The sequence below is a fragment of the Zalophus californianus genome, chromosome 3 (assembly GCF_009762305.2).
Source record: "Zalophus californianus isolate mZalCal1 chromosome 3, mZalCal1.pri.v2, whole genome shotgun sequence".
NCBI classification, from domain to species: domain Eukaryota; kingdom Metazoa; phylum Chordata; class Mammalia; order Carnivora; family Otariidae; genus Zalophus; species Zalophus californianus.
Genome location: NC_045597.1, coordinates 52388672 through 52408762, shown reverse-complemented (window position 1 = coordinate 52408762; position 20091 = coordinate 52388672). Strand labels below are relative to the sequence as shown.

Below are 20091 nucleotides of genomic sequence, written 5' to 3'. Positions count from 1 at the left end.
TTGCTAGGAAGCACCAACTACGCTAAAAACCTGAAGATCAGGTGAAAATTAGGCAAGAACTTTTAGTCACAACAAAAGCAGGAATGAGATCATCAAATAGCCAAAGTTGACGTGTACTTACACTCTTTCTTTCCACCATACACTGTGCCAGCTACTTTCCTGGTGTTCCAACATCAAGCCTCCTGGGGGGTTTTATTACTTACCCAAGATCAGATGGCTAATAAGTGACAAGAACTAGAATTTCAGTCCTGATTGGTCGGACTACAAAATCTTCTTTCCACTACCCCACCACTGTGTCTCAAGGCAGTTGACTGATTTTGATTAAATTTGTTTTGCTAAAGCAAAAACTCACTTGAATGATGTCTCAAGTTTGCTTTATTTGTGATTGTCATATGGTATTTGTTGGCTTTTTTTTTTAAGAGATATACATTTTACAACTTTAATAGGTTGTGATAAATGTTAGCATTTAGGGAGAAGTTTCAGAAGCATATTATAGCACTAAAGTCTGAGGTTCACATTCCAAGTTTCACACATTATAGGTACTCAAAAGAACACAACTCTAACTCCACCTATTACTTGAATAAGTGATAGGGTAGTTTGAAAAGACAACTTTGAATTCTTAGAAAGAAAGATGCTACTCACATTTTTAAAGTAATTTAATTCACCATGTGACATCATCAAGATGGCCATAGGATTTTTTATTTTAAAGATGGAGTGTATGTAGAAGATGAAAATATAAAATTGGTCCCCTTGAACATGTCTAGACCTACTTATCACCTGCAGCTTATATACACATTTTTGGCAAAAATATTCTTAGGTGATATGAACTTCATATCTCATCATGTAAGGAAGTCATAGCTCACTATTAATAATTCAAATATCCTGATCTAAAGGAAGGTCTGGCACATACTAACAAAGAGATTTAAGAAAACGAAAAGGATTGCCTTAATCCTAAAAGAAATGTTCAAAAATCTATGGTTCTCGAAGGGAGGTGAGACAGTCTGGCTTTTGCACACACTGATGGCAGTTTGGGTCACAGTGTGTAATTCACAGAATTGCCTTAATTGGCCACATGAGCACATCAGTCATCACCAAACTCGCCATTAAAATTCTTTCCAAATAATATAAATATTATTTCTTCAATGCAAATATATATTTTTAATCTCTCCTCTTCATCCTCAGAAGGTGATTTTTTGAGGAGTGAAGTGGTCACAAGGGAAATTACTAGAAGGAAAAAGAAAAGTAAAGAACATGAATAATCTGTAAACCTGGATGAATTCCCAAACGCTTGTAATTTATATTAACACCTACAAAATACTGTCGCTGAATGGAATTTCATTTGTTATTATTCATTTTGAGAAAAGTGGGATGGTGAACAAAAACTGAAAAAGAAGTCTTCCTGTGCTATATTTTTATTCATGTCAGTGTATTTTCTTACTTACTATAAAATGTTTTGGTTTCACTTTAGGGACACCACAGTACAAACCCTTACTCTTCAGCCTTCTGTTCAAGATGGACTAATTGTGTATGAAGACTCACCTTTGGTTAGTAATCCAACTATATGAATATTCTCGACTGTATTTTTCTGAATGATAGTTGCATTTCAGCCTTTGAGGGGGGATTTGTAAATCTCCCATAGATTTTGATAGATTTCAGTCTTAACAGGAAAACATTCATGTGTCATTTGGGGAGTGGACATTTAAATACAAATAATTGAGAAAATGTTTTTTTATTCTGTTCTCTCTTTGGAGTGATTTAGGGAGTGATAGAAATCCTCTAATGATTTCTTTATCATTCCAGAATTTAAAAAAAAATTGGTTGTTTTAAAAATATGTACAGTTTAAAATTAGATAATGCTTCTGTAATTTTTTTAAATGATTTTAATGAATAAAATATTAGTCCCGGGTTTTGGGTAGCTGGAAAAACCCCTTCTTCACCTTCTCACATAGAGACCCAAAGAAATGCTGGCATGTCCCTCTATGTGGATAGTTCCTTTGTATCAGTGACACAAACAGGTCAACGTGAGAACCTCTGTGTTCCAGAGGTTTTCGAAGTGATTGAAGTCTTTAGAATCTCCTTCCTGAATTTTCCCAGGTTGGACCTGACTTACCCTGAACATAGATGTGAAGGCTGAAGTTGGATTATTGTTAGAAAGCTATATATTTTCTCCCTCTTTTTAAATTCAGTTTATTTTTACCCTAAAATTAAAGAGAAAAACCCTTACCGCCTTTTTTTTAGAATATGAATAAAATATTTGTGGTAAAGGGAATCATCTATTTCTCAATCTGTATTTCCTTAAAATTATTTGCCAAAACTATATAATGAGAAAATTTTATTATATGGCTTATTTTATGTTACGAGAAATTTCTATTAAAAAAATAAGCTTTGGGTTTACATTTAAATTAATTGAACATTCCCCCTATCTACCCTCTTAAAATGTTTTTAAGAGTCTAGATTTTACCTTTCTCTTCATAATGTCACCATTTACTCAGACACCTAAGACCTAGGGCTCTTTCCTATTTTTCCTTTCCCTACTTCCCATCTAACCAGTTGCCAAGACTATAGATTATACCTCCAAAAAACTCTTCAGATCAGTTTAATGCCTTTTATTTCCCCTTTTCCATGTCTCCTCTAAAATCAGTCCCTCAACCCACTTTTTTACCAAATTTTTAGAGTAATTCCCTTTTAGTCCATTTGCATATTGCTGCCAGATAGAACGTCCTAAAGTGTAGCTCCAAGCTTCATTCCGATCATGCCTGAACTCATAAATCTTTATGAATTTATTATTTAATGAGATAAAGTACATATTTCTCAGTCTGGCAATCAAGTTTTTAGTAGCAGAGACCTGATCTACCCTTTCAGACCCTGTTCTCTCTTTTCTTACATTTAATCTCTGCTTCAGCGAAGATAGACTACTCATACTCACTCCTTCCTCAGTATGCCCCAGGATTTCTTGAGTTTGACCATTGATTCCCTTTATCTTGAATACCCACCTCACCATCCATTCTGATCTATTAAAATCCTACATTCTTTTAGAGCCATAACAAATGCAGTGGTCTAATATCCACTCTTGATTGTGATGTCTCAATCTTCTTAACTCCCATGGCACTTTAATTTCTGTATTTGTTATACTTGTTTTAAATCTCCCCTACTCTGGGGTGTCAAATGTGAACATCACCAACATAGGAATAATTATGATGCTAGGGCACCTGGGTGGCTCAGTCGGTTAAGCGTCTGCCTTCAGCTCAGGTCATGATCCTGGAGTCCCCGGATCGAGTCCCGCATTAGGCTCCCTGCTCAGTGGGGAGTTGGCAAAAAAAAAAAAATATGATGCTAAAGGGAAATAAAGTGATAACTGCAGAGTTAACAGTTTAGTAACAATGTGGAGATTTGTAAATTTTGTTTCCAGCTCTGCTACACACTTTTTTGTGATAGTATATCCATAACTTAAATAAAACTAGCTACTATTATAAACCCAAAGCAATGAGTGATAAAAATTTTAAAACATTTGCATTCATTTTGTTTGTTTATGATAAATATTCTGTCTTTAAAGGTTAAAGCAGTAAAGTTGGGTCATGTTCTGGTGGTAGATGAGGCAGACAAAGCCCCAACAAATGTCACCTGTATTTTAAAAACTCTAGTAGAAAATGGAGAAATGATTCTAGCAGATGGAAGACGCATTGTTGCAAGTGAGTATAAAAAACTTTCATTATATGCAAATTTCACATCTTTGGTATCAAATCCCACACTTAGCTGACTACTTATCTGCAAGTAACAAGCATAAGTTCACTATAACTGAAGTTGTCTGTATTGACAGTCATTTATAAAAGTCAATACATCTGAATCTGTCTTTGTCTGTTTCACATTTTTATCGCCAGAAGGCACCTTTGAAAATTCCCATAGTAGTTTTAAGACAAATCAGCTTTATATTTTTCTACTGTGAGAATACCAACTATAATCCTCATTATTCTCATTCCTCCATTATTTTATGCAATTTATTTTCTTTTGTTGTTAACTGGATTTTTTAAAAGCTTTAGCATGTTTCTATGACTTATAATATTAAAATTAATTTATTATTACTCAATAATTAGAAAAAAATTGCCAGGGATTTTACATATATATTTACACACACACACACACACACACACACATACACACACACACACAAACACACCCACACCCCTATCCTTGTTTTGGACTCTCTTCTTCCTTTTATTTATCTATTTAAATTTTTTTTCTTGTTGTTAGGAAAACTGTAGATCGATGAGTCTCATCAGTCTGTTTAACCTAAAGACAAATTGTTTGATGTAACATGAGAATATTTTCTAGTTTCTAATTTAATTTTTTTGTGTGATGAAAAGACTTAAACATCTGTAACTAGCCATTGAAAATATGTATAGCCAATAGCAGGGTAACCAAACAAATTGAGACTAATAACTAAAATCTTCAATATTCAAAGAGAATATGTAAAGAAAACCCCATTAAAAATGTACAGGTGCATCACCAGAGAGATTCTTCTTAGACATTATCATTGGAAGATGGCCATTTCCAAGCCTAGGAAACTAGCATAAAATATAAATAATATAAATAATAAAATATTCCAACATATCGACTTCACAGTGAATTTATGGGAAAAATGAGAATTTGAGTTAGACAGTCTGAATACTAGAAAGATCATTCAGACTCTCAGGATTAGAATTCTGCCTGCCCTTTTTAGATACATTTTGAGGACAGTGAATGGAAAACAAAGAATTGCTGAAACAAAATTGTGGTTAAGGAGTGATTATCTCTTGGTGACTGTCTACATTTTCTAATACATTTTTGAAGAGTAATCTAAAAGAAAAGGAGTCATTCTAATTTTTAAACTCCAATTTAATTGTACACAACATTTTAAACAGAAGAGTCCCTGAGGCTCTTCTAAACATGGTTTCTTGAAGTATCACTTCTAGGGCCGTGTTTTCCATTTTCTTTCCTTTTTAAGTTTTCATTTTTTATTGTTATTTTTATTTTAATTAACTAATTAAACTTTGCCTATGAGGCATACCCTTTTATTTACCATGACTAAAATTAACAGGGATCATACATTAAGACTATTTACTGTATTTAGCACATGAATATATGGCATATTTGAAAGATTATATCAAAAAGGTTAAGTGTAGGTTCTTACAGACTCACCTCAAATAAAATTTCAGGTGCTTCACAGCTATCTTTTTTAAAAGATGAACAGCCTAAGGCTGGAATTTAAATAAACCCGGATGACAAGTGTTCCTTCTTAAAAAAAAAAAAAGAAAGAAAGAAAAAAGGAAAACAGCAACAACAAAAAAAAACACAATAAAGTTTTTGCCAACTGAGTTGTCTAGACTAGCAGTTCTATCTGAAATGTACATCAGCCAGTAGAATGTAATATTCAGTTTCTTTACTACCTTAAACATTTGCACAAAGGAAGCTTCCATCAACTTGCAATTACTTATTTTAAGAACCAAGGTAGAATTCTTTAATTGGAAATAAATCGGCATTACACTAATGAGCTGACTAGGTGCTCAAAGGCCTTTATTCTATCTTAAGCTTGAGAGTAGGAAATCTAAAACAGGAATCACTCCTTAGCTGCGTAACAGCAGGCAAAGTGATGCAGCTACTGATCTCATGAAATCTAAAGGATGTTTGGATTATCCTTTGAGTATCCTTTAGATTATCCTTCCTTATGGACTCTTCATCTTTTTTTTTTTTAAAGGAATAATAACATCTCAAGCCAAGTTTCAATACTGCAAGACAATATTTGGACATGTTTGCTTTTTAGATGTACATTGAATTTACATAAAAATACAAGTCCCTGTAAAATTCAGTATATGCTTTATCAGTATTCTGCTCTTAAGCAAACTTTCTCAAGAAAGTTTTTTTTCCTGTAACCAAATTGTGACAACCAGATTTTTAGAGTTTTTCATGATTGAACAGCATGAGTGCTTAGATTATTTTAAAGGCTATAACTTGATATTCTTAAGAATTATTAAATATCAATAAAGACTAAATAGAAATTCTGTTTTTCAGATTCTGCTAATGTTAATGGAAGAGAAAATGTTATTGTGATTCATCCTGATTTTAGAATGATTGTCTTGGCCAACAGACCTGGATTTCCTTTCTTAGGCAATGATTTCTTCGGTACTTTAGGTAAAAACAATAATGAAAAGAATAACAAAAATAATAGCAATAACAATAATAATATTGTCTTAGTAGCAATGCTGAAGTGGCTGTCACTGCATGCTACTGTGTACTGTGTCATCATCACAACCATCTTGTGAGAGTATTTGTTATCCCCACTTTCGAGAAGGAGAATATCGGATATTCAGAGGGATCCTTTTTTTCTGGAGTCACTTAGGTAAGAGTATTAGAGCTTGACTTCATGTCGAAGTCTCTTTGATTCCAGAGCCTATTTTCTCAAACAATTATACTATACTTTGTTGTTTAGGGCCTCTAAGAATAAAACACAAAATAAGGAATGGTTTGTAGTGTTTAGCTTTTGTCACATCCCCATAACTATGAGGGTTTGAGACCAGCTCTGAGGAGACTGATTCTTATGGATCAGAGAGGCCCTGAGACAAGCTTCATCATCAGGAGCCTTTTAGAAGGACTTCTCTATAGCAAGGAGATAATTCTGGATACCATTAATTCTCATACTCAATATGGAGCAGGCTCAGTCTCCTAGTAGGATTCTTGATCTAGCAATTCCATATCAGCGAATTTATTCAGGAGAATTACCTGTGCAATGATTTAAGTACAAAAATAGGCAATATAGCATTGTTTACAGTAGCCAAACAATGGGAACAACCCAAATGTCCATCCAAATGGGACTAGATAAAGAAATTCTGTTATATCCAGACAATAGAATACTATCTAGCAGTTAAGAAAAATGGGGTAAGTTTACATATGCTGAATTAAAAAAACCAAAAACAATCCTCAATTTTTATTTAGTGAAACAAATAGCCATAATAGTTGAATAAATACACTGAACTGTTAATCCTGCGTGCCTATGGGGGAGGGAGTGGAATTGGCAGAGACACAGGCAGACTTCTCTTTTTTGGCTTTTTTATTTGAGTATCTCCCAGTGAGATTGTATTCAAATATTTTATAATATTTGAATACAAATAAAATAAACATTTTATTTATTTATTTGACAGAGAGAGACACAGTGAGAGAGGGAACACAAGCAGGGGGAGTGGGAGAGGGAGAAGCAGGCTTCCCGTGGAGCAGGGAGCCAGATGCGGGGCTCGATTCCAGGACCCTGGGATCATGACCTGAGCCGAAGGCAGACGCTTAACGACTGAGCCACCCAGGTGCCCCTATTTCATAATTTTTTAACAGAAATAAATCTGTGAAGAATAAACCACACATCACTCAGTTTCCTTTTCTTTTGCTTCAGTCATTTGCTTTCTTCTCTATACCATCCTATTGGGCAGGCTTTCTGTGCAGTTTCACACATCTAAAAATAGAAATGCTTTGGTGAACAACCAATGACTCTTTAAATGGTCATTCTATATTCCCTGTGGTATTATAATGGATTACTTGCATGCTAAATGTGAATCTCTTTTCTCCTATAGGTGATATTTTTAGCTGCCATGCAGTTGATAATCCCAAACCCCATTCAGAGCTCGAAATGCTCAGGCAATATGGACCAAATGTGTCTGAACCCATCCTTCAGAAACTTGTGGCTGCCTTTGGAGAGCTGAGGAGTTTAGCTGACCAGGGGATTATTAACTATCCTTATTCTACCAGAGAAGTTGTCAACATAGTGAAACATTTACAGGTATGGCATATGCCTGTGCATAAAGGTTTGAAAGGAACCATCAGTCTTGGGTTTTTTTAGACTGCTTAATGTATACCAAGTCTTTCAATTTCTAAGATATAATACTGATGCAGATGATATGATATGAAGTATTTGTAATCTAAATTTTAAATCTGGAAGACTGACGAGCAGTTTACATTAGTGTTTGAATTGACTTAGGCAAGGTTATATGCCATGGCCATTACCAAGAGCTAGGAAATTCGGTGGGGTTTTTTGGGGGGGTGAGGGAAGACTAGAGAGTGAGACAGCAGGGAAACTTTACCACTGTTCGACTTTATACCACAAGGATGTGGTATCTGAGTGAAAAATATTTCCTTTTTTTTTTTTTTTCTTTTGACAGAGATTTTGACATAGACACAGTGAGAGCAGGAACACAAGCAGGGGGAGTGGGAGAGGGAGAAGCAGGCTTCCCGCGGAGCAGGGAGCCCGATGCAGGGCTCGATCCCAGGACCCTGGGATCATGACCTGAGCCGAAGGCAGATGCTTAGCGACTGAGCCACCCAGGCACCCCAAAATATTTCCATTTTGAAAACAAAAAATGTGGAGATAGAAAACTCAGTAGGAACTAACAGTATTCATGATATGCCTGTAAAGACTGCAAGAAAGTTCTATAAGATAGAATAAATGGACAGGAAAATGCAGTTCTTTGTAGCCAAATACAGTGTATAGTCCATCTTGGTATAGAAAATAAAAAACCCAGGTCAGTTCTACTTTTATAATAAATAATGGTCTCTGAGCAAAAAGTCACAACCTAATGACTCTTGACCTCTGACCTATCCCCAACTCTCTAAGGAAAATCTAAGGAGGCTTTTCTAAGGAAAAACTTCATTCTGCATATTAAACCATGAGAAGCTCAGCTCAGATCCCAGAGCCTAAAGAAAATCAAGACAGAGCCAATAGAGGACCCAGAGTACCCAGCCAGTGTAAATCTCAGTTAGTAGTATTTTTCTTTCCCTCTTCTATTCCCTGTTTGTCTGTTCACTGTACTTTCTGTTCTTCTCTTCTTTTCTTGCTCCTCTATCTTTCCTTTCATTTATTCATAGACCTGTGACTTCTCTACTTCTGTATAGATATTCAACACTGCTCTATATAAATAGTATTTTTTTTATTTAGTCAATCTACTACTCATTTTTAAAGGCAGTGGAAGTCACTAAACAGTATCTCATCACTGATTTAGCATTTGAGAGAAGGAACTATTCTCCTTCAAATTCTAATATTTTTTTGAAAAGGAAATTGTTATCAGAGCAAACATTAAAAGGAAAATGTATATATTCCTCCTATCTTGTTACCTGACAAGGCTTGTAAATATCTGCTACAGTTGATTCGATCATTATTGTTCTGTCAGTTTTATAAATAATCACATGTGTCATAAGGGAATTTTTTTTTTTTAATACAGAAATTTCCCACTGAAGGTCTCTCCACTGTGGTTAGGAATGTGTTTGACTTCGATTCCTACAACAACGACATGAGGGAGATTTTGATTAACACTTTGCACAAGTACGGGATACCTATCGGAGCAAAACCAACCAGTGTCCAGCTGGCGAAGGAGTAAGGCAAACTCATTATTGATCAAATATGCTTGGGGGTTACCGTTTTGATTCTTAAATGGTGATAATTCTGAACTACTATTACATGCTGCTAAACTGACATGGGGTGGAAATTCCATGAGTAAGCTTTTCACATGTGTGTGGCTGTTTGCTGGCTGGATTTCAGTCAAAATGCATTTTTTTATGGGCCTGTAAATTGAGAATTTTAATTATTTCGAATGTCCCATGAGTAGATGTAATGTAATCAAATAAAGGGAAATATTTGTTTCTTTAACAGTCTCTGTCCTTTTGTTGAATTACTATGACTCTATTTCCTAATCTAGTGCAAAATCATGGTACAAACATGAAAACTACATAAAGGGATAATATGTATTTCATTAAGATGATCTTATTTATGTCACCATATGTTTTTCTGTTATGGTCATTTTCTAAATTTATAATCATATTAACTTAGAATGTTGGTTAGTTCTTTCAGCTCAGCAGATGAGAGAGGTAGTGAAAACAAGTGGGTTTGTTTCATGTAGGCCAATTGCCTGCCTTTATTTTGTAATTATAGGCTACGTACTTAACCTTAGTAAAGAGTCTTGCAAATATGTTGTTTACCAGAAAGATAGCTGATATAGTTTGTAATTAAGTCAGTGCAAATTCACTAGAAAACAGTTTTAGATGTGTGTCACTCAACTGATAATGCATCTAATGCTATCTTTTCTATAAAAAAAATAGCCAATTACCATAATTCTCAAGGGACAATAATTACTTTTAAATTATTATTTAAATTTAGTCTCATATAGGAGGCACTCTACCTTCCTTGGAAAAAAGTTGTTAAGTATAAATTAATGATTAGTCCAGCTAGACACACACACATGCATATATACACATATATATCCTAAGTGGATATATCATCCTTATTTATTTATTCTTTGAAGTTATCATAAAAACCTGTCAGAATATATATGAATAAAAATAAATTGTTAAAGTTTTAACAGTTTCTTTAAGGATTCTTAAAGAGAAACAAATATTTCCCTTTTGTGGTAAAAGCACAAGATAGAGTTATGTTTGAAATCATCAGTGAATTGGTTTATATTATTAATGAGTAAATTTTTTTGAAAACAGTCATTTGGTGTCAGTTGTTAATACCTACAATTTTCTCTAGAATACTGTTTTACTGATTGATTAGCAGTGTTTGTAGGCAGTTTGAAACTAGTTTCCTAATTTAATAGCATACCTTCTATATTAGAGAGTTCAAGAAATTATCTTTAATATACAGACTTCTATAAGTGCTCATGTTTTTTACTTCTTTTTTATGAACTATGTCTTTATTTTCAATTGGAAATAAGATGGTTTTTTTACTGTTAACAAATTTCTATAGAGTCTTGACTTCATGGAAACCAGACTTATGATTTAAAAATAACTTTTTTTGGATGCTTGAACAACTTGAAATAAAAATTAAAATACATATCAGTTGGTAAGATCAATCAAAAGAAAATGGTTGGCATTTTAAGTTTCTAAGGAAGATAGATAAAATGGTTTAACTTATTCATTCCAGTCTTCAGTTCTAAACTGAAAAATTCTTGCCATGGCAAGTTAATTCCAATTCTAGTACTTGTGAGTGGAAACGGTACATTGAGCCGAGAAACAAGATGGTCACACTCATGCCTAAGATGGGGATGGAAACAACTAGCTGTCCACCCACTGCATACAGCTAAAAATAGACTCATAGAGGAGTGAATTTTCCCTTGGGTTGGAGATAATAGTAGACTACAGTTCGCACATTCACAGCATTTTTTCCACACCAGTAAATTGCAATGACTAGGGCAGCTCAAGAGTAGTGATGTAATTTTCTTGCCCTCTAAGTGAAATCCACAGGTTCCATACTGTCTATTTCTGTTGAACAATCAGTCCTGTACTTTGGATAGGATAGCACAGTAAGTGACAAAGTAATGGCCTGGGAATTCAGCAATTAGTCACATATTCAACCTGTGTGCCTGGTCAGTGATGGAGAAACACATCTTAGCCTGTTGGTAAAATGAGGGCATTTTAGATAGCATAATTATATTAGACAGCATCCAATTAGTACATGTTTAACAATGGAAGGGGGTGCATTTAATAATTACTGTAAAAAGAGATGTAAAATAAGACTGCCCTAGTGAGGCCAGAATATAGGGTCATTTTCATAAAATTAATAAGGTTAACTTTATTGATAAGATTGCTTCCTATTCTAACATCCTTTGCATTTTAATGTAATCTTAATTTTCTCTCCTTGCAAAAACAAAAACAAATAAGAAAAGAGTGATACTAATGTTTTCTTTTTTCTCCCTAGAGTAGCACACTGTTAATAGTAATTACATAGATCTCTGAAGTTTTAAAGTTGTCCCCATGTGGTCTTATAATTTGCTTTGACTTTTCTAGACCTTTTGCTAAACCAGTTCTTCCAGGCTGGCTCCTGCCCACCTCTGCATATACTATGTCAGTGAAGAAGGTCTTCATTGGGCTTCTGTTCCTAAAAAAGAAAGACAAAATGTTTTAATTATTGATAATATCATTTGGCCCTAAATGAAAAATCCTTGCTACAGCCTCTTAATCTTGTTCTCTAATCCAACCGTACTGTTTATTGGATGGGAGCAAAATTACACTGACTCCAGAATAAGGTGTTCACATTCACGCTTAAGATGGGGATGGAAAAATAATTGGCCACCCAGTGTATATAACTAAGAAGGGATGTAAGGCAGACACTTCAAGGAAGTTTTCACATGGACACAGATGATACTAGAGCACTGTTGGTACTGTCTTCTATAACACCCTCTTCCTCAGCTGCAATCAGAATATATTTTGGCTGTTTGGTGATGTCCCATTCCTGCTCTCTGGTGAATTCCCAGAAGAGATGCTGGCATTTCCCCTTTTGTTCTCCTAAAGAGTGCAGGATGGTATCTATTTCATAGGTCTGTGTGCGTTTTTAAAAGGCCCAATGTCCTATTATAAGGTGAATATGACTGATCTTCTTTACTAAACTTTTGCTAAACCTGATACTTTTAGGCTGAGTCTTACTGGATGGTTATTTTACCATGCCTGTCATGTGTAACACAGCTCTTATTCCTGATCTATAATATATTCCCAGTTCTTAGTACTGAGATCACAATTGGCCACCTAGACCCCCACATTACATTGGCCTCTTCCCACTAGTACTTCCTGAGGTTTTTTGTTTGTTTGTTTGTTTTTTTATTGTTCCCTTTTCAGTTTCTGATAGATAGGATAGACCAAAGAGATGGCAGACATAGCCAAATAAGGAGGCACACTGGGAGAAATTTAGGCAGAGATAGAAGGATTTGGGTTAAAATCTGAGCTCTTAAAGAAATAATCTGAGCTAGAGTTTCAGATGTCATTGTTGGAGGGGAAATGAGTGCGCACATACAATTAGGTCTAAAGATCCAAGCAGAAGCATATCAATTATCTACTATGGTAGAGATAGATAATAAATTTCAAAGCAAAGTTTTCTTGTTTTTCCTTAAAATGAGCTTTTATTTTATGAAGTTTCTTTTATTTAGGAATAAAGATACTATTAGCACATTGGTTCTTCTAAATTTAAAAGTGTGTTTCAGAGTAATTTATGATCTCTAACATGCTGGAGGGAAGCATTTGTTTTAAAGGAAAAAAAATCTTGTTTTTTGTAACATAATTTTAAGTGACTTATACAATATTATCTTAAATTTATATGCCACTCTCAACTTCACATTTCTTAAGATGAGAGAATTAATATTTCATAGATTTACAGTGGACTATGAATACTCTACCTCTAAACATATTAATTAATAACAATAGTGATGATGGTAATGTAAACAACTTATAGATAACTATGTGCCCAGCATATTTCCAGGCACTCTCTTACATGAATTTAGATAATCCTCATAACAAACCTATCATATATAATGTTATATATATATATATACACACACACACACACACACACACACACACACACATATAATATTATTGCATTTTGTAGATGAGGAATTTGAGACATGGAGAACTTATGTCAATTGCTTAAGGTTAGAAGGCTAATGGGGCAAATACTATACATATACATAATTTTAATTCCAATTCTAAAGACAAATGAAGGCAGATTGATAAGCAAATTACAATTCAGAGTTACTCTTTGGATACTGAAAATTACTGAAATTGGTTTAAAAGGGCCCTTAGATTTTAGGTAAGCAACTTAGAAACATTGCTGACTATGATGTCATATACGTGTAACTCTTCACAGAGTTATGATTGATTCAGATTTGGGGGGCGTGTAGCCCCCAGTGATATTTCACAATGAAAAGTCAGTCAAAAAGTGGATCAACATAGACTTTTGGCACAACAAAGATCATTTGAGAGACCCCTTCATTCCCAGTTAAGTTTTCCCTTTCTTTTTTGCATAGTGAAGGATCATGAAGTAAAACACAAGGTAAAACTTTGTTTGGCTGCCATATATAAAAAAACATACTGGCCATTATTCCTTCCTGATTTGCAACACAAAACTAATTTATGGAATCTTCTTAAAGGTTATGGTCATTTTTACGAAACCAGAGAAGGAGACAAACCATAAGAGACTCTTAATCTCAGGAAACAAACTGAGGGTCGCTGGAGTGGAGGGGTTGGGAGGGATGGGGGAGCTGGGTGTTGGACAATGGGGGGGGGGGGCGTGTGCTGTAGTGAATGCTGTGAATTGTGTAAGACTGATGAATCACAGACTTGTACCTCTGAAACAAATAATACATTATGTGTTAATTTTAAAAAAATAAATAAAATGAGGGGGGAAAAGGTTATGGTCATTTTTAAATAAATCAAACTTTCGGAGAAATTATCTCTACCCTCTGAAGTTATCATTATGTGTTTTTCTCTCCGTCTTCCCTAAGAGGCATACATGTCTATAAAATATTTAAATGACATCTTTCTTACTCTAAATTCTTTGTCCTCAACTCTGTTGATTTCTTTTTTAATGCTGCTTAGTTTATTCTTTTGTTTAATTAACATATATTATTTGTTTCAGGGGTACAGGCCTGTGAATCATCAGTCTTATATAATACCCAGTGCTCATTACAATACATACCCTCCCCAATGTCCATCACTCAGCCACCCCATCCCCCCACCCCCTCCCTTACAGCAACCCTCAGTTTGTTTCCTGAGATTAAGAGTCTCTTATGGTTTGTCTCCCTCTCTGGTTTCATCTTGTTTCATTTTTTCCTCTCTTCCCCTATGATCCTCTGCCTTGTTTCTTAAATTCCACAGTTCATTCTTAAACTAGTTTCTTTTTTTGTGTTGGTTTGTTTGTTTGGTGGCGTTTTGTTTTTTGTTTGCTTGTTTGTTTGTTGTTGTTGTTGTTTTGAGAGAAAGAGCACCAGTACAGGGGTTGCAGAGGTAGAGAGAAAGATGCTTAAGCAGGCTCCACGCCCAGAGCAGAGCCCTATGCGGGGCTGGATCTCACAATCCTGAGATCATGACCTGAGCCAAAATCAAGAGTTGGATGCTTAACCAACTGAGCCACCCAGGTGCTCCTTAAGCTAGTTTCTTTTTTTCCAAAGCATTGATTGCCTATTTGTCACTGGCAAACTACCTATTATCTACCAACCATTTATTTGTATTAGCCAAGGGGAATAAAAATTTGAGGAAATTAAAAAGGTTTTATATGTATTTCCTTATGATGCATATTTACTAAATGAAGAATGATGTCCCATTTATTTTTAAAGTAAATTAGCAAAAAGAAAATTAAAACACTTATAATCTCACCATTTGGAGATAACCATTGCATTAATTCCTATGGATCTTTTCCTGTGATTCTATATGTTATTTCATGCACTGAGAATTTTTTCTTTCCAGTTTTTTTCTTAATAAAAGAGACATTTCTCTGAAAGGGGGTTCTTTTTAAAAGAATTTCTTCCCAAGTTTATTGAAAAGAAGTACAGTTGACCCTTGAACAATATGGGGATTAGTGGCACCAACCCCTCATGCAATCAGAAATCCTCATATAATTTTTGACTCCTCCAGAACTTAACCATTAATAGCCTACTGTTGACCAGAAGCCTTACCAGTAACATAAACAGTTGATTAACACATATTTTGTATGTTATATGTATTATTACTGTATTCTTACAATAAAGGAAGCCAGAGAAAGAAAATGTTATTACAGCAGTGTACTTACTGTATTTATTTTTAAAAAAATCTGCACGTAAGTTGGACGTTTCAAACCCGTGTTCTTCAAGGGGCAACACATATCTGTAATGAACTAGATTTGAGCATATATAACACTCCTTCCCCAGCCCCTCTTTTTCTGCATTCTTTCTCCATTCTTTTTGTTCCTTGAGATTTGGGGCTAACTTATTTATTCTAAGCTTAATGAACAGATTTATAATGCATATAAAGTGTTCTCATAGAGAATACAGACACTGATATCAATACTTTGTGTCTTTATACATTTGTTTAAATATGATTATCACTTTCAGACATATAAAAATGCTGTTGCCAGACAGACTGCCCATCTAAAAATGACTGTTAATGTGTGACTGCATTTAAAAAGTGTCCCATGGGGCGCCTGGGTGGCTCAGTCGTTAAGCATCTGCCTTCAGCTCAGATCATGATCCCAGGGTCCTGGGACCGCATCCAGCTCTCTGCTCAGCGGGAAGCCTGCTTCTCCCTCTCCCAGTCCCCCTGCTTGTGTTCCCTCTCTTGCTGTGTCTCTCTCAAATAAATAAAATCTTTAAAAAAAATAAATAAAAATAAAAAGTGTCCCATAGCTAATGAATAAGCCCAATTGGAATTACTCTTCTGATGTCCTGTTGACATCTGTATTCTCTCTCTGCTTTCAAATGCTCTCTTAAATTTTTTTTAATTTTATTTTTCAGGCAAAATAAGGTAACTTTGAATTAATAAGTTCTGGGTCCGTATTAGCCATTTTTTTTAAACTTTTTTTTTTTTTTAAAGTAGGCTCCACACCCAGCATTGAACCCAGCACAGGGCTTGAACTCACAACCTTGAGATCAAGACCTGAGCTGACATCAAGAGCCAGATGCTTAACCGACTGGCACCCCAGCCAGTATTTTTATTAAACTTCTTAAATAGGTTCACATTTTAAGCAATTTAAAAGTACAGTGGTAGGGGCGCCTGGGTGGCTCAGTCGTTAAGCCTCTGCCTTCGGCTCAGGTCATGATCCCAGGGTCCTGGGATCGAGCCCCATCTCTGCTCTGCGGGAAGCCTACTTCTCCCCCTCTCCCACTCCCCCTGCTTGTGTTCCCTCTCTCGCTGTGTCTCTCTCTTTCTGTCAAATAAATAAATAAAATCTTTAAAGAAAATAAATAAAAATACAGTTGTAGCTGTTGAGAGTAGTTGCCATAGAGAGAGGCCCTGGAGTAGAGAAAGGAAGACTCACTTTCTGTACTGTTTTAATATCCTAACATGCATTTTATTTTCTATATTGTATTTTTTAAATGTCTACCACCTATCTAGGCACTGGAATTATTCATTTTGTTTTCTTATTTAAATAAAATAAAAATGATGAAATAAAGGTCTATTCTGAGATTGCTACATTTGGGCATCTTTGCCTCTGGTGCACTGCACTGCAATGCCTACTCTAAGGGTGGAACGTTGGCACAGGACAAATCACATTAACCAGGCAGTTCTATTGCATTTCAACACAATATAGGTAAATCTATGCATTGGTAGACATCAACCTAAACATATCAAGTGAGGGAAGAAAACACTTTTAAAGCAGCAAAAATAAAAATAGCTGTACATATTTGCAGACAGAACAGCTTCATCTATAATGAATGTCTTTGAAAGGGTATCTGTCTAGAATTGGTTTTCTATGTTAAAGACTTACCCTGTGTAATTGGAACATCAACAGCAGCTGCTTCTCTGACCAAAACCAACTTTGGGGTAGCAGAGGCATCAAAGAGAGCGTTCCAACCGGAGCCTCTCTTTGGAGTAATTTCATTAGGTTTTGTTTTTGAAAATAGGAATAATTATCAGTTTACTGTTTATTGCATTAAATTAAGAATCTCTTAAAGTTTTGTGCTTCTCCTTCCATTTTCCAAATTATTATATGCTATCATTTTCTTTTTATAGTCTTGGTTTTTACAAATGAGTTCACGGGGCTGATCATGGAGTTCTAAGGTGTACAATTCCACTCTGTGTGATTATTTACTTTCATTTCATAAAAGAGCTTTTAGTGTTCAAAAGTAATAAGATTTACATAATGACATCCCAGAACTGTTATGAGCAGAAGGGTGGTATTGGGTTTTATAGTTTCATGGCCTTGCCCCATATTCTCTTGGTATATTATAAAGTAGCTTCATGGCCATTTCATTTGCTTTCAACTCCTTTATGAAGGTGCAGAAAAAATTTAAAATATAACCAATCTACATAGAAATCATTAAGGTCTATGAATTTTCTTTCATACTCATCTTAAATTCTCCCAGAGTTATCCTTGGATTCCTTGAACATTTGCAGGTGATACCTGTCACCTGCCTGCATAGAAATCCATCTCCACCTGTAACTCTTCAAAATACACCTGCAAAGTAGATTGCATCATTTATTGAGAGTCATGTAGTCAGGACGCAATGGGGGAAGAATGCTATAGTGGTTTGCAACTTGCCATTGAGATGAGAAACAAGTAGGTAAAGATGTTGGCCGTTCTGATGTAGCCAAGCATTCATTTATTTAAGAAACACTATTGGGCGCCTGGGTGGCTCAGTCGGTTAATCGTCTGCCTTCGGCTCGGGCCATGATCTCAGGGTCCTGGGATTGAGCCCCGCATCAGGCTCCCTGCTCAGCAGGAAGCCTGCTTCTTCCTCTCCCTCTGCCCCTCCCCCTGCTTGTGCTCTCTTTCTGTCATAAATAAATAAAATCTTTAAAAAAGAAAAAGAAACACTATTGAGCATTTATGTGATAAATGATGCGGTTTAAAGTGGTGGGGTTCAGAGCCCATGACCAGGAAAGAATTCTTGAGATGTCTTTGGTGCAAAAGGTGGTTTTATTAAAGCACAGAGACAGGACCCGTGGGCAGGAAGAGCTGCACTGGGGTCATGAGGAGTGGCCCGTTATATACTTTCAAGTTGGGAGGGGCTTAGGGACAGCACAAGCCTCCAGCCTGTTTTAGAAACAAGGTTTCCAGGATCCTGAGGGGGCTAGCTGCTGTTAGGAAAAGGTCATTGATTACTGTTTAGTAAACTCTCAGTCAGGAGACCCTTCAGATGTCTATCAGTGGGCCATATGTTTAGAGGATGATTGCTAACATGTATCTTGGGGGATAGAGATAAAGGACGTTTCCAAAGGAATTTTTATATGTTCAAGAAGACCTAGAGGATCTTGGGGGGGTCGGGCTAAGATTGCCTTTTGCCCTTAGCAAAGTGTCAACATCCAGTAAGCTGAGCTCCCAGAGGAAGGTCACTCTACCTGTTTCAAAGACTTGTCAAGGGGCTGTAGGCAGTAAGGAAATTTAATTTTTTCTTTTGCCTTTGATTCTCATATCAGTACACACTAGGTAGGGAGTCAGAAATACAAAGGTGATGAAGGCTTCATATCTGCCTTCAAGGAGGTCACAGTTAATTGGGGAAGCACTCAAGTAAAGAGTGACTTGTGGTCTGTTAGAGTCACACTAGAGATTGAATCAGAGAGGTAGGATTGCTGCCTTCTGCCCTGGGGGAGAGGGAGGATTAACCAGGCTGAATGCTTAAGGGATTACTAGGCCTTCTCCAGGCAAATAAAGAAGAAAACACTTAAAGCAGAGACAGTTTTAAGAGGCCACAGTGCATTTTGGAAACTGCAAGTAGTTTGGTGACTCAGAGGGTGGAGTGAGGGCATGCCTTGTGATGGGGCTAAAAGGGAGAGAAGAGTCAGAGGGAATCCCAGAGGAATTTGACACCAAAAAGTAGCATGGTCAAATGCGTAATTTAGAAAGATTCCTTTGGGTTTTTTTCTTTAAAAAAAAAAAAAAAAAACCAAGAGGCAGTGAAGCTGACAGCCAGAAGACCTGTCTGGAAGCAGTCCATGCCGTTATCCGGGTCATGATCAGTGGGGGCCGGCCTGTGGCAGTGGAGAGGAAAAGGAGGCTCAAGAGCAAGAGAGATTTCAGTGGCAGAATGGATGGATTCTGAGTACCAGAGAGTCAAGAATTCAAGTAAGATGTAAGCCTTACCCTTGATGAATTCATCTTATTGGGAAAATATGTAAACGACCAACCTTGCTATGCAATGTTATATTCAAAGTGCTATATTCACAATAGGGTTATCTCATCCTATGAGTACTTCTTGTGGGAAATAACAGAGGTTTTCTGTGGGGGGTTGGAAGTGTGGGGAATTTCCAACTGGGAAAGATCCAATCCCTGTCATTCTTGATGTGGATAATTAGAAAATGGAAGAACTTAAGATTAGAAAATACTAAGATGTGGATGGTAAAGCAGATGGAAGAAAAAGAGAAGTTTTTGCAGTAAAACTTGAAGAAAGAGGAGAGAAAGGAATCCCAGGCCCCAGAACCGTACTTCGGCACCTTCTTCGAGGAGGAAGAAAGCCAGAGATGTGCGGAGCAAGCTGACGATGTCTGCTGGCACAGAGTGATGCGAGGCACCAGCACTAAGACCACACAGAGTCATTCTGGATGTTGGGGCGCATGTTTGAGAACGGTCAGCCAAGAATAGCAGGTTTCCCCAAATCTTTTTCCATCTCATGCATCCAAATT

General features: G+C 36.1%; 1 protein-coding gene across 6 annotated transcripts in view; it reads left to right on the top strand.

Annotated features, from left to right (window-relative positions):
- The window catches only part of VWA8 (von Willebrand factor A domain containing 8), a 342103-nt gene that overhangs the window by 195033 nt on the left and 126979 nt on the right, over window positions 1–20091 (top strand). For all 6 annotated transcript variants that reach the window (XR_003519024.2, XR_003519025.2, XM_027588721.2 and 3 more), the window contains 5 exons: window positions 1469–1544; window positions 3554–3689; window positions 6046–6165; window positions 7593–7798; window positions 9234–9385. Coding sequence is in view for 4 of the 6 variants with exons in the window: in XM_027588721.2 (XP_027444522.1) it covers window positions 1469–1544; window positions 3554–3689; window positions 6046–6165; window positions 7593–7798; window positions 9234–9385 (690 nt within the window). In the remaining 2 variants the exon portion in view is untranslated. The remainder of the gene's footprint in view (window positions 1–1468; window positions 1545–3553; window positions 3690–6045; window positions 6166–7592; window positions 7799–9233; window positions 9386–20091) is intronic.